Source organism: Chlorocebus sabaeus, chromosome 17 (genome assembly GCF_047675955.1).
Source record: "Chlorocebus sabaeus isolate Y175 chromosome 17, mChlSab1.0.hap1, whole genome shotgun sequence".
Taxonomy (NCBI): domain Eukaryota; kingdom Metazoa; phylum Chordata; class Mammalia; order Primates; family Cercopithecidae; genus Chlorocebus; species Chlorocebus sabaeus.
Window position 1 is genome coordinate 24,524,402 of NC_132920.1, and position 14,681 is coordinate 24,539,082.

Sequence of the window (14,681 nt, forward strand, 5' to 3'; positions counted from 1 at the left end):
TCACTCCATCCCTCCACCCATCCACCCACTCATCCATCCAGATTCTTACACCTATCCATGCACCCTTCCATCCATTTGTTCTTTTTTCATATAGTTTCACTCCACTTACTTAACAGAAATAGTCTTCTACATTATATTTATATTATTTATAATACTTTGCTCCTGATATAAAATTCAGTTATACATGTTTACTTTACAAAATAGCATCATGTCTTTGTTTTATTGTTAATTGATTTTAAGTCTCGCAGGCTATCTTGATGCTGGATAAATGGACAGGGAAGCAAACTGTCACAAGGAGGCAAGGAGACCTTTGTAAGGCAGGAGCCTTCAACTCAAAGCTTAGGGCAGCTTTCAGTGTGGCTGGAGGTGGTGGATTCCTTGGCACACCTCTAGGGTGCGCAGTTCCTTTGTTCTGCAAAAGATCACCTGAATGGGGGCTGTTTCGATATACATACATTAAAAGCAAAGATCTTAATGCCAAATAAATTTGAGAAGGTAAGGCTCCCAACAACTAAATCATTCTTCATTTGGTCCAAGTTGCCAGAATTACTTCAGAATCTATTAGACACACTCTAGAAAGCTCTTCAAGAACGATCAGACTGGAGACCAGGGAACCTGTCGCCTATGTTTGTGTGCTCTATAAATCCTAGCCCAATCTGTGGGTATACTAATTACTTGATGATTGTTAACAAATTAATAAAATCACTGTTGAGCCTTTACAAAGGTAAAAAAGATAGAGAAGGCTGAGTGTGATGGTTCACACCTGTAATCCCAACACTTTGGGAGGCCAGTGTGGGAGGATTGCTTAAGCCCAGGAGGTTGAGGTTGTAGTGAGCCATGGTGGCACCATTGCACTCCAGCCCGGGTGACAGAGAAAGACCCTATCTCACAAAACAAAAAAAAAAAAGCACATAGAAGCATCTGCACCTTCTTGAATCTCCACCTGGTTCAGTCCTCCTGCCTCCACCATGTCCATCAAGGTGGCCCATAAGTCCTACAAGGTGTCTACCTCTGGCCCCTGGGCCTTCAGCAGCCACTCCTACACAAGCTGGTCTGGTGCCAGCATCAGCTCCTTGAGCTTCTCTTGAGTAGGCAGCAGCAGCAGCTTCCAAGGTGGCTTGGGCACCAGTATGGGTCCGGCTGGAGGCTATGGTGGGACGAGTGGTATGGAGGGCATCACGGCCGTCACAGTCAACTAGAGCCTGCTGAGCCCCCTTAAGCTGGAGGTGGACCCCAACATCCAGATCATGTGCACCCAGGAGAATGAGCAGATCAAGACCATCAACAAGTTTGCCTCCTTTACAACAAGGTATGGTTCCTGGAGCAGCAGAACAAGGTGCTGGAGACCAACTGGAGCCTCCTGTAGCAGCAGAAGACAGTTCAGATGAATGTGGACCACATATTTGACTGCTACATCAACCTTCAGCAGCAGCTGGACACGCTGGGCCAGGAAAAGCTGAAGCTGGAGGCCGAGTATGGCAACACCCCAGGGCCAGTGGAGGACTTCAAGAAGAAGTACAAGGACAAGATCAATAATTTTACAGAAGGCTGGGCACAGTGGCTCACATCTGTAATCCGAACAATTTGGGAGGCTGAGGTGGGTGGATCACCTGAGGACAGGAGTTTGAGACCAGCCTGACCAACATGGTGAAACCCTGTCTCTACTAAAAATACAAAAATTAGTTGGGCATAGTGGCAGGTGCCTGTAATTCCAGCTACTCGGGAAGCTGAGGCAGGAGAATTGCTTGAACCCAGGAGGCAGAGGTTGCAGTGAGATCTTGCCATAGCACTCCAGCCTGGGTGAGAGTGAGACTCCACCTCAAAAAAAAATAATAAATCAACAAATAATTTTAGTGACAGAGAATGAATTTGTCCTCATCAAGAAGCATGTGGAGGATGAAGTTTACATGAACAAGGTAGAGCTGGAGGAGTCTCGCCTGGAAGGGCAGAACAATGAGATCAACCTCCTCAGGCAGCTGTATGAAGAAGAGATCCGGAAGCTGCAGTCCCAGATCTCGGACACATCTGTGGTGCTGTCCATGGACAACAGCTGGTCCCTGGACATGGACAGCATTACTGCTGAGGTCAAGGCCTAGTATAAGGAGATCACCAACCGCAGCCAGGCCGGGGCTGAGAGCCTGCACCAGGTCAAGTATGAGGAGCTGCAGGCTCTGGCTGGGAAGCACAGGGATGACCTGCATCATACAAAGATGGAGATCTCTGAGATGAATCAGAACATCGGCTGGCTCCAGACTGAGACTGAGGGCCTCAAAGGCCAGAGGGCTTCTCTAGAGGCCACCATTGTGGATGCCAAGCAGCATGGGGATCTGGCCATTAAGGATGCCAATGCCAAGCTGTCCGAGTTGGAGGCCACCCTGCAGTGGGCCACGCAGGACATGGTGCAGCAGCTGCATGAATATGAGGAGCTGATGATCATCAAGCCAGCCCTGAATATCAAGATTGTCACCGACAGGAAGGTGCTGGAGGGCGAGGAGAGCTGGCTGGAGTCTGGGATGCAGAACATGAGTATCCATATGAAGACCACCAGTGGCTACTCAGGTGAGCTGAGCTCAGCCTATGGGGGCCTCACAAACTCTGGTCTCAGCTACAGCCTGGGCTCCAGCTTTGGTTCTGGTGGGTGCTCCAGCTCCTTCAGTGGCACCAACTCCTTTGGGGCCATGGTTGTGAAGAAGATCGAGATTCATGATAGGAAGCTGGTGTCTGAATCCTCTGATGTTCTGTCCAAGTGAATGGCCACAGCAGCCCCTCCCAACCTACCCCTTCCTGTGACTGCCCCAGAACCTGTTAGGGAGGCCACTGTGCAGGGGAGCATAGGAACCAGGAGACCCACCTGAGGCTCAGCCCTCACCCTCAGCGCACCCGCGTGAGAGTTCACTGCCTGAGGTATCCCCCATCCCCCTTGCCCATGCCTCCAGCTACAAAACAATTCAATGGTTTTTTCCCAAAATAAACCCTCAGCTAGTTCTGCCAACTGCCAAAAAAAAAAAAAAAAGAAAAAAAGGAAGATGAGGAAATTGCAAATAACATTTATTGGGATGCAATAACTCAGGAATTCATGTTTTGAATTAGGGGAGAACACCTCATAAGAAAAGGGCAAAAAGGAATGAAACAGTAGAGATTTGCAAGGAAAAAAAATGGGTCTCTAAACATTAATGACATCATCTAAAATATTAATGAAGAGATTTTCTAGAATATATTAAAGATGAAATAAGGGGACATTTTGTCTTGTACACTCAGCAGCAATGAGTTTGATAAGATGGGTGGATGGAAGGGAGTAAGTGATCTACAAGTCATGACAGGGCTTTTCCAATGGCCATCCTTTCTGGAGTGGCCCTCACATCATATCAAATGGTGCTACCCAAAATTTGGGTGCTTCTGAATTATCTCCAGGTGCTGCTGAAAACCCAGATCCCAGAGCCACACCCCTAGGAGTTCTGATTCAGTAGTAGGCCTGGAGAATGGCATGAGAAATTGCATTTTAACAAGGGTCTTGCCAAGGTTATCTTCATTACGGCTTTGTTACATTTTGATAAACTGTACATAACAGTTTTTCTAGCCATATCACCACCCTCAATCCTTGGTATACTCAAATGGGCTCAGCCAGCCCAGCCTAGTCATGGGTCTTCTTAAATGATGCTCACCAATGATTTTTTGCCATGGGTGTATCCACCAAAAGCAAACTGAGTATAATGAAAATAAAGATTTCTGATCAAAGAAAGTCTGGCCTTTCCAGCCAGATCTAGTATGCAATTCTTTTCAGTATACAAACATAAAGTTTTCCTAGTATATGTGAAATGTGACTTTATTTTCCCATGGAATAGTCATGATAATAATAAACTTAAATTCCTGTTTACAGAAAACCATTCATGCATGAGGTCTGCCTTTCATGCTTTTACCTGTAAAATAATTCTATTGAAAAGCAAACCAACAGCACCTTCACCTCAGGTTGATCTGAGTTGCTTACGCAAGACAAGAAACTCAAGCCCAACACGGGTATCTCCAGGGTAGTAGTTCCCTACCTGCAACTGTCACCAGCAGCAGCAATGAAGAGAGCACACCTGTGGGGGGCGCCATTCTGCACCACACAGTGGGTGATGGCAGGCTTCTGAGGCGGCCCTGCAGAGCGTTTGGTGCAAGCTTCCTTTGATGTTTTTTAGGAGCCAGATTTGGCCTCAAGAACTTCAAAGGAAAAACATAAAAGAGGAAGGAAGAAAAGAATAGGTAAATGTAGAAACATCCCAAATTATTTCTATCATTTATTCATGTCAGTGGGAAGCCTGTCCTGGTCACATCACAGAGCCACATTCCAGGCAAACATCCACCTAGAGCATTTGTTCAAATAGCCAGTATAGTTCCTGAGAAGAGCCAAAGAATTTCAGGCTTACTCTCCTTACAAGCTGTGGAAATAAACGAGGACCAACAAAATGAGAAAAGCAAAGGCTATTTATTCAGAGCTTGCTATAGAAACGCAGTCAGCCACCATCACTTGTCTTTGGCAGAGACTCAGAGACAGGCAGAGGAGTGGGAAAACTTTATAGTGGAAAAGGGAAAGTCTCAGGTGTGCTCTAATTGGAGGCTGTTGGAAGGGGACGCTGCAGGCGGCTCACTAGAAGTGGCGCATCCTACGTGATTGGTTAGGAGGCATGTTTGGCGTTCTCTGACTGGTCCGAAGTTGGAAGAAAGGATAAAAATTAAGGAAGCCATTAGTTATTAATCAAGTCCTGGTCATTCAGGGCTGACTGTTACAGAAGTTGCTGTTTAGCTTTCAGGATTGTTTTTAGAGACAGCAACCTGGCTTCCTACAAGTCTGACTTATAGCAGGCTGGCTTCCTAGGCTGCTTATTGTAGATAAGGGACTGGTTTCCCAGGCTGTGGATTGTCGGTCAAAGTTCTATTTTATATTTGTTCTGGCCATTGTCTGCTTTTATATGCAGGCTCTCAAAGCTAAAACTATGAAATAATGATGGAATAAATCATACTACTGTATTTCATATATATATATATGTGTATATATATATATTTGAGACAGGGTCTTGCACTGTCATCCAGGCTAGAGTGCAGTGGCACAATCTTGGCTCACTGCAATCTCTGCCTCCTGGGTTCAAGTGATTCTTGTGCCTCAGCCTCCAAGTAGGTGGGACTACAGGCACACACTACCACACCCAGCTAATTTTTGTATTTTTAGTAGAGACGGGGTTTTGCCATGTTGGCTAGGCTGGTCTCGAACTCCTGGCCTCAAGTGATCTGCCCATCTCAGCCTCTCAACGATTACAGGCGTGAGCCATCATGCCCAGCCTATATTTCATGAATTCTAACACATAAATATTTTCACATTTTACCATTTCTGATATCAGGATGTCCTACAATTGCAGATGGCCACATGCCAGGCAGGAAGTGGATGGTTTTGTTTATGCATGCACATCAGCTGTGCAGAATGGAGTCAGAGGCTTGGAAGAACATCCCAAAGACAACATGAGGCACTCTCTTAAGAAATGCTGCATCCCAGCCGGGCGCGGTGGCTCACACCTGTAATCCCAGCACTTTGGGAGGCCGAGGCAGGTGGGTCACGAGGTCAGGAGATCAAGACCATCCTGGCTAACACGGTGAAACCCTGTCTCTACTAAAAATACAAAAAATTAGCCAAGCATGGTGGCAGGCGCCTGTAGTCCCAGCTACTCTGGAGGCGGAGGCAGGAGAATGGCGTGAACCCAGGAGGCAGAGCTTGCAGTGAGCCAAGATTGTACCACTGCACTCCAGCCTGGGCGACAGAGTGAGACACTGTCTCAAAAAAAAAAAAAAAAAAAAAGAAATGCTGCATCCCCCAAAGCTCATGACGGCACACAGGCAATATGTGGAAAAGCCACAGGTATCAATAACTGCACTGACAAGTTACTGGGCAGGAAGAAAATTTAAGAATACCTTAATGTGTCGGTTATATGTTCCTTTTAACATATGCACAAGAATGATTTATGATAAAAATCTGTCTAAATAAGCACCCCCCTCAATTTCTTTCAATTTGTTTAAACATTCTAAGTGAGAAGAAAGTGATAAATCTTGGCTTAATTGACAGCATTCTTTTCCTTAGTGGTATTTAAAATAACCATGTATCTTATTAAATACAATCATTAGCATCTTACATTTAATTGAATTTGGTTAATATAAGCACTTCATTTTTGCCTGGTACTTTCTCAGTGTGATCTTCACAACAACCCAGACATATTGTTATCTCTGCATTCCATGATACAATTGAGGTTCAAAAAAGTGAACTGGTTTGCCCAAGGTAGAAGAACCAGTACAAGGCAGTCTGGACTTGGAGCTGCACTCCAAGTGCTTATTATTTCAAATACATAACACAGACTCCCAGGAGGAAACACACAAGCTAATGTTCAAAAAACCTACATAAGGTTTCCTAATGTGGTGTCAGAATCCTGCTGTGAGTTGCAAGATGGTATGCTGTGATAAACTAGATTTTAGTTCCAATTCACACCAGTCTTCCCACCCACCCCTTCATTCCTCCTCCCTCCACACAGAGGATGTGTGGATAAAACCTTATAGAAGGATAAGACTCTTCCTCGCCCATTTCCAGAAGCACTGCAGTACTTTCAGAAATTTATAAGTGTCATAGGGATAAAAAAGAGAGGGAAACACCCTTACAGATGTCTCCAGTCAGTTATTTAAGAACTCTGTGGCAGCCTAGTGGGGGCAGGAAATAACTGGAAAGGACAAGGAGCCTGCAAACAAAATCAAACACATAACATTCTCTTAAGATGGTGTCTGGAAGTTCTAGGCCTTGTTTTTGAGTTTAACCGAGGAACAATTCAAATCACAAGAGTGCTGCCCGTTGAACTGCATATAGGGGCCTGCCATCGACCACACAGAGCACAGGTGCTGCCTAGCCTAACACCATCACTGGCCATGCCCTGGGTAGGTGAAAAGGGCCTTTAAGGTCCAGAGTTGGGCTGAGTTAGACCAAGCGACAGGAAGGAACCAGAGCAAAGGTGAGCTAAGGTAAGGTCAGGAGGTGGGTGTAACACCTCTGTGTCAGTACAATGGACCCGAGGCCATCAGAACACCCGCTTTGATAAGGTAAAATGGAGAAAGAAAACAGTAAGCATTTCATAACATTCATGCCTAAAACCCTAGAGGAAGAATACCTGGTTCTGCAAAGTTTGCCACCAATAACTCCCTTTGCTTCCAGTGAGGAAAGTATGTTAGAGATGGGAGGTGGAAGGGAAGACTGGCCATCTTCCATCTGCAGCCATTGACTACTCCCTAACCAAAGGGCAAGAGAAGAGCAACTGGCCTCCCAGAAATGACATTTATTCAGCTGCCCAACATGCTGGGGCCCAGAATAGCAACACCGCTATCAGCCAGGGATCACTGGTCAAGAATCCCATGGATAAAGATTGGGCCTCCACCGTACCATATGGTTCCTTCAGGCAAATTAAGAAAAGGTAGCTCTAAGAGAAGATACTGCTCTGAAGGAACACAGTTTGGCAAATGGACTGTGAACCAAATTCCCAATCCCATGCCCCTTTGATGAATGCCTTTGGTTGTGCAAGGTACAACTTTCACAACCATATCGTACCTGGAAAGCAATTCATTGTCATTATCTCAGTGCAAACTTTACAGGTGCTCAGCATAAAAAGCGTTTCCTCTTCTCAATACCATATTTAAGGTTCTTTTTGGGGGGTACATTAATGTAAGAAGACAATGCGTCTCCATTTCCTCAACATTAAAAGACATATGGACTAGGTGTTATCAAAATTCCTTCAGTTCTAATAGCTTATAAGTGTTGCTTTTTTATTTTTGTTTTTGTTTGTTATTTTGGGACAGAGTTTTGCTCTTGTCACCCAGGTTGGAGTGCAGTGGTATGATCTTGGCTCACAGCAACCTCTTCCTCCCGGGTTCAAGTGATTCTCCTGCTTCAGTCTCCTGAGTAGCTAGGATTACAGGTGCCAACCACCATGGCCAGCTAAGTTTTGTATTTTTAGTAGAGATGGGGTTTCACCACGTTGGCCAGACTGGTGTCAAACTCCTGACATCAGGTGATTCACCCACCTTGGCCTCCCAAAGTGCTGGGATTACAGGCATGAGCCACTGCACCTGGCCAAGTGTTGCTTTTTAAATACATAGTTAGTTGGTACTTCATGGGTTAAATAATGCTTCACATATATTATCTTATTTGATCTACTTGTAGGAACTGTTAGGAGTTAGGAGCTCTCATTCCCATTTTACAGGAAAGGACGCTGAGTTTCAGAGTCAGTCTTTAGACTCAAGACCTCAAGCTTTCACTGTGGCACCCCCACCCTCTTTGATGGTTCTGTGAAGTTCACCCATTCCACTCTGGATTACTTAAGACTTTCCTTACTTATTATTCAGTCTCCGAATGACCCAGTTCTCTTGACGGACTCATGCTCTCTCCTGCTGCTTGCCTTCTGCCCACCTCACTGTGGTTTTCTGTCTTCATTAAAAAGGAAGAAAACATTTAAAGAATTTACATAGAAAGCCTGTCAAGCTCTTTAACAATTTTGATCAAAGGTAAAGTTGAGTCGAGTGACAAAATAGAACTTTTAAAATAAGGGTTCACAAGTTCAAAATGTTATAAATAGTACAAGCCCATATATCCTTCCATAAACTCGGCATGGATCAATTGTATACATGTAAAGATCTGAAAGGAAACATCCTCCCATGGTGAAAACTGGTGACAATGATAAATGCTTTTTTTCTTTTCTTTTTTTGCGTCTTTTCTGATCCATATTTTCTATTTTTTCTAAACTGAACACATCTTACCTTTGTATTAATAAAATACACTTGTAGTTTTCATTTTTATAGAAGACAGATATTTTAATATGGTCATTCTGACACAGGTTTTTAAACAAAATTACCGAGAGATGTTGGAACGGATGTTTCGTTTTTTAATTTTTATTTATTTATTTTTTTTGAGACAGAGTCTCACTCTGTCACCTAGGCTGCGAGTGCAGTGGTGTGATCTCAGCTCACGCAACGTCCACCTCCCAGGTTCAAATGATTCTCCTACCTCAGCCTCCCAAGTAGCTGGGACTGCAGGTGCGCACCACCATACCCGGCTCATTTTTGTATTTTTAGTAGAGACAGGGTTTCGCCATGTTGGCCAGGCTGGCCTCGAACTCTTGACCTCAAGTGATCTGCCCACCTCGGTCTCCCAAAGTGTTGGGATTATAGATGTGAGCCACTGCACCTGGCCAGAATGGATATTTCTGACTCCTGATATTTCTGGCCGTATCCTGTTCCTCAATCTCATTCCTTCTCTAGGCTTCTGGTCATGCATGACCCCTAGGCCATCTGAGAAGCCTCACCCCAGCTGAATTCTTTCCCTTCTTTGGGTGATAGTGATGACATCACTGATTCAGAGATGGGGTAAGGCTCAGGACTGGTGTCAGAGAATGAATGAGATGTGGGAATGGGGTGAGCCCAGAGATGGGGCCAGAAATGAGCAAAGCACAGAAAGGTATTCAACAAGTACTGATGGAGCACTTCCTGTGCCAGGACACGGACAAGGGAGGGATGAAGGTCAAAGATGCAAAGAATGAGGCTCAAGGATAAGATGAAGGTGACTGTAGCAAAGACTGCCTGTTCAGTGAACATTCTCCATTTATTCCTTAGTAATAAAACTCACATAATTATCTGGGGCCCCAGAATACCCAACTAACAGACCCCTCACCTTTTGCAGCTTAGTGTGGTCATGTGATTATACACTGGTCAAAGAGACAGAAAAGGAACTATTGAATAAAACTTCTGAGGAAAGCTCTTTTTGTCCTCCTCATCTTTTCTTCTTCCTGCTGCCTAGAACAGAATACAAGGTCTGCTGCCACAGCAGCCATCTAGGACTACACGGAGGCCTTGAGAAAGCAAGCCAGCGCTGGGAAGATAGAAGGAGCTGGGTCCTTGAAGACGTAGGACTGCCTACCAGCCCTGGACAGCCAACCTTTGATTTCTGGAGGAAAAAATAAACTTTTCTCTCATTTAAACCACTGCTTATCTTGAACATCTGTTTCTAAGAAGCCAGGCCGGGTGCAGTGGCTCATGCCTGTAATCCCAACACTTTGGGAGGCTGAGGCAGGTGGATCACCTGAGGTCAGGAGTTCGAGACCAGCCTGACCAACATGGTGAAACCCTGTCTCTACTAAAAATACAAAAATTAGCTGGGCGTGGAGGCACACACCTGTAATCCCAGCTACTTGAGAGGTTGAGGTGGGAGAATTACTTGAACCCAGGAGGTGGAGGTTGCAGTGAGCCGAGATTGTGCCATTGCACTCCAGCCTGGGCAACAAAAGCTAGACTCCATCTCAAAAAAAGAAAAGAAAGAAAGCCAGACCTAATTTTATCTGGTAAGTGACACTACTTGACCTTTTTTTTTTTTTTTTTTTCCTGTTTATGGGTTATAAAATACTTCGGTTCAGGTAAGATCAAAGCAGACACCTACAGTGAGTAATGGCTGCTTTATGGAGAACACAAATACTATAATGCCAAATGACAATCTAATAATTTTTAAAGTGGCAGATATACCCCTGTATTCTGAAATCACTTATATGGTAGCTAACATTTGCTTCCTTACAGAAGCAATTAATTTTTTAGGTGTATGTATATTTTCTCTTCAACTAAATTGTAAACTTCCTGAGGAAAGGGACGAATTTAAAACATAAGCTGACACATTTATACTTCTAGGTTTTACTTATTTCTCATCTACTAATATTAACAATTTTAGTTAAAAAAAAGAATGCTTAAGTATGCATTTTAAATACAAATATGTTCCTTTCGTTAAAAACATTTTTTAAAATGACATGATTTCAAAATTGCTGCTCTCCATGCCAAATAACTTTGCAATCCCCAGCTGTGAACGAAGTAATTGGCAGCATAGTAGAAAGAAGATGCTTAAATGCCCATTTTTAATTCTCAAGGAGAAAACAATTTAAAAAATAAACAGAAGATTAAATTATATCCATATCTCTTCAAATTCTAACAATAAACAACAACTAGGTAGAAGATGTAACAGAAAACTATAGCAATAAAAATTACAGAAACCATAATAGAGGACTACAGCAGCAGCAACAGACAAAAAATAGAAGACCTAAGGCTGACTTTAACAAGGTATTTGCATATCTATTTTAAGACAACCTTAAAATGCTACTCAGGAAAAAATAAATAAATAAAATGCTACTGAGGAACACAAAAAAACCTTAAATAGATGGAGAAAAACCTTAAATAAATGGGGAAAAACATGAATAAATATTCTTGGACAAATAGACTCAGTATCATAAATATATCAGTGTTTCCTAAATTAACCCATAAAGTTCTTCATGTCCAATAAAATGATGCTGGCAGAATTTTTATTTGGGTGAATGAAAAACTAGAAAAAATGAATTTTAAAGTGCACATGGGAAAATTAACAAGAAAAAAGGCCAAAATTTTTTGAAAAGTAAGATAATTGAGGGAAAAGTGGTCTTACCATATAATGAAATATATTATTTTAAAAATCATTAAAAGAGGATGGTACAGGTGCAAAAATGGATCACTGAATGGTACAGATATTCAACAAATGGATCCAAATACTTCCAAGACCAAAGGACATGATTAAAAATGGCATGTCAAATCAGTGGAGAAGGCCAGGTACAGTGGCTCAGGCCTGTGAGCCAACTGCTCACACTTTGGGAGGCTGAGGCGGGTGGACTGCTTGAGCTCAGGAGTTAGAAACCAACTTGGGCAATATGGTGAAACCTCGTTTCTACTAAAACTACAAAAAATTAGCTGGGTGTGGTGACAGCCACCAGTAATCCCAGCTACTTAGGAGGCTCAGGCACGAGAATCGCTTAAACTTGGGAGGTAGAGGGTGCAGTGAGCTGAGATTATGCCACTGCACTCCAGCCTGGGTGACAGAGCCAGGTCCTGTCTCAAAAAAAAAAAAAAAAAAGGCCAGGCACAGTGGCTCACACTTGTAATCCCAGCACTTTGGGAGCCCAAGGCGGGCAGATCATGAGGTCAGGAGATCAAGACCATCCTGACCAACATGATGAAACCCCATCTGTACTAAAAATACAAAAATTAGCCAGGCATGGTAGCACGTGCCTGTAATACCAGCTACTCGGGAGGCTGAGGCAGAAGAATTGCTTGAACCCGGGAGGCAGAGGTTGCAGTGAGCCAAGACTGCGCCACTGCACTCCAGCCTGGGCAACAAGATCAAGATTCTGTCTCCAAAAAAAAAAAAAAAAATCAGTGGAGAAATGGTAGGTTGTTAAATAAATTGTATTAGAGAAACAGGTAGCAACTGAAAAAAAATGCTAAGCTGTATCCCTGCACCAAGATAAATTTCTTTTTCTTTCTTTTAGTTTTTACTTTTACAGGTGTTGAAATAAATTTCTAATGAAAAGCACAAGCCCATAAAAGCACTACAAGAAACTATGAGACTGACTTTTGACAAGGGCTCCAGGAAAATTCAATGGGGAAATAATAGTCTTTTCAACAAATGATGCCGCAACAAACAGGTATCAACATGCAAAAGAATAAAATTCGACCCCTACCACACACCATATACAAAAATCGACTCAAAATGGATCAAAGACCCAAATATCAGAACTAAAACTACAAAACTATTAGAAGAAAACATGGGTGTCAATCTTCATGAACTTTGAATACGCGATGGTTTCTTAAATATGACACCAAAAGGACAAACAATAAAAGAAAAAATAGATAAAATAGACATCACCAAAATGAAAAACTTTTGTGCTTCTAAGGACACCATCAAGCAAGTGAAAAGACAGCCCACGGAATGGGATGAAATTTTTGCAAATCAAAAATCTAACAAGGGACTTGTATCTAAAGTATACAAATAAGCATTATAAGTCAATAATAAAAAGATAAATCATTTTAAATATGAACAAGAACCTGAATAGACAGTTCTCCAAAAAAGATACATAAATGGCTAATAAGCTCATGAAAATATGTTCAATATCATTAGTAATCAGGGAAATGCAAGTCAGAGAGACAATGAGATACCACCTCATACCCACTAGCATGGCTATAATAAAAAAGATAATTAAAAACATTGTCAAGCATGTGAGAAATTAGACTCCTCATACACTGTTGGTGAGAATGTAAAATAGTGCATGCAGCCACTTAGAAAATAATTTGGTAGCTCTTCAAACAGTTAAACAGAGTTACTATATAACCCAGCAATTCTACTCCTATATATATACTCAAGAAAAATGAAAACATATAGCCACAAAACAATGTGTACATGATACAGGAGTTAGGTCTGGCAGGGTGGCTCGCTCCTGTAATCCCAGCACTTTGGGCAGCTGAGCGGGGAGGATCGCTTGAGCCCAGGAGTTTGTGATGAGCCTGGGCGACATAGGCTGAGTCTATGGTTTTTTCGAGCCAACTCTGTCTCAAAAAAAAAAAAAAAAAAAAAAAAAAATTGTATGTGAATGTTGATAATAGCCAAAAAGTAGAAACAACCCAAACATTCACCAACTGAAAAATGGATAAAAATAATGTGGTATATCCATGTAAAGGCATAATAGGCAATATAAAGGAATGAAGTACGAATACATGCTAGAGAATGATAAACCTTGAAAATACGTTTAAAAAAAAAAAAAAACAAACCCAAAATATTATGCTAAGTGAAAAGAAGCCAGTCAGGAAGAACCACATATTATATGATTCAATTTATATGAAATATGCAGGATGGTCAACTCCACATAGACAAAAAGTAGATTAGTAGTTGTTCAGAGTTGGCAGATTGGAAGAAAATGGGGAGTAAACTATAAGATGTACAGAATTTTTGCTTTTTTTTTTTTTTAAGTAATGAAAACATTCTAGGCCAGGGGCAGTGGCTCACGCTTGTAATCCCAGCACTTTAGGAGGCTGAGGCGGGCAGATCACCTGAGGTCAGGAGTTAGAGACCAGCCTGGCCAACATGCTAAAATACAAAAATTAGCCAGGCATGGTGGCGGGTGCCTGTAGTCCCAGCTACTCAGGAGGCTGAGGCATGAGAATCACCTGAATCTGGGAGGTGGAGGTTGCGGTAAGCTGAGATCATGCCACTGCACTCTAGCCCAGGTGACAAAGAAAGACTCTGTCACAAAGAAAAAAAAAGAAAAGAAAAATATGGATAAATTTTATCCACTAATAAAATATATGGATTTTTAAATGTTCATGGAAAATCACCGTAAGTGCAGTAAAAGTGTCAACAACAAACTGGGAAAATATTTGCAACTCATATTGCAGACAAAAGATAATTTCCCTAACACATAAGAGCACTTTCAAATTAATAAAAATTCAACAGAAAAAGTCTATCAACAGACAGAACATAGAAAAGAAAATATAAGCACATTTGAAATACATTAAAAGATGTTCAGGCCCAGGGGCGTAGTTGCTCACCCCTGTAATCCCAGCACTTTGGGAGGCTGAGGCAGGTGGATCACTGAGCCTCGGAGTTCAAGACCAGCCTGGACAACACAGGGAGACCCTATCCCTTAAAAAATATAGTTAGTGTGGCATAGTGATATGCACCTATAGTCCCAGCTACTCAGAAGGCTGAGGCAAGAGGATCACTTGAGCCCAGGAAGCAGAGGTTGCAGAAAGCTGAGATCACATTGCACTCCAGCCTGGGTGATAGAGTG

General features: G+C 42.5%; 1 protein-coding gene and 1 pseudogene across 9 annotated transcripts in view; one reads left to right on the forward strand and one right to left on the reverse strand.

Annotated features, from left to right (window-relative positions):
• Positions 1-14,681, reverse strand: part of KIAA0319 (KIAA0319 ortholog) — a 104,425-nt gene that overhangs the window by 52,570 nt on the left and 37,174 nt on the right. For 4 of the 9 annotated variants that reach the window (XM_038005755.2, XM_038005753.2, XM_038005756.2 and 1 more), the window contains exons 2-3: positions 8,393-8,485; positions 4,041-4,200 (exon numbers count right to left, since the gene is read on the reverse strand). The exons of 1 other annotated variant lie outside the window; for it this stretch is intronic. In XM_038005755.2, coding sequence (XP_037861683.2) covers positions 4,041-4,095 — 55 coding nt within the window. In that variant the 5' untranslated portion in view covers positions 4,096-4,200; positions 8,393-8,485. The remainder of the gene's footprint in view (positions 1-4,040; positions 4,201-8,392; positions 8,486-14,681) is intronic. 4 more of the 9 variants (XM_038005761.2, XM_038005757.2, XM_038005754.2 and 1 more) reach the window with 2 other exon arrangements.
• On the forward strand, positions 1,695-2,924 carry LOC103222051 (keratin, type II cytoskeletal 8 pseudogene; annotated as a pseudogene).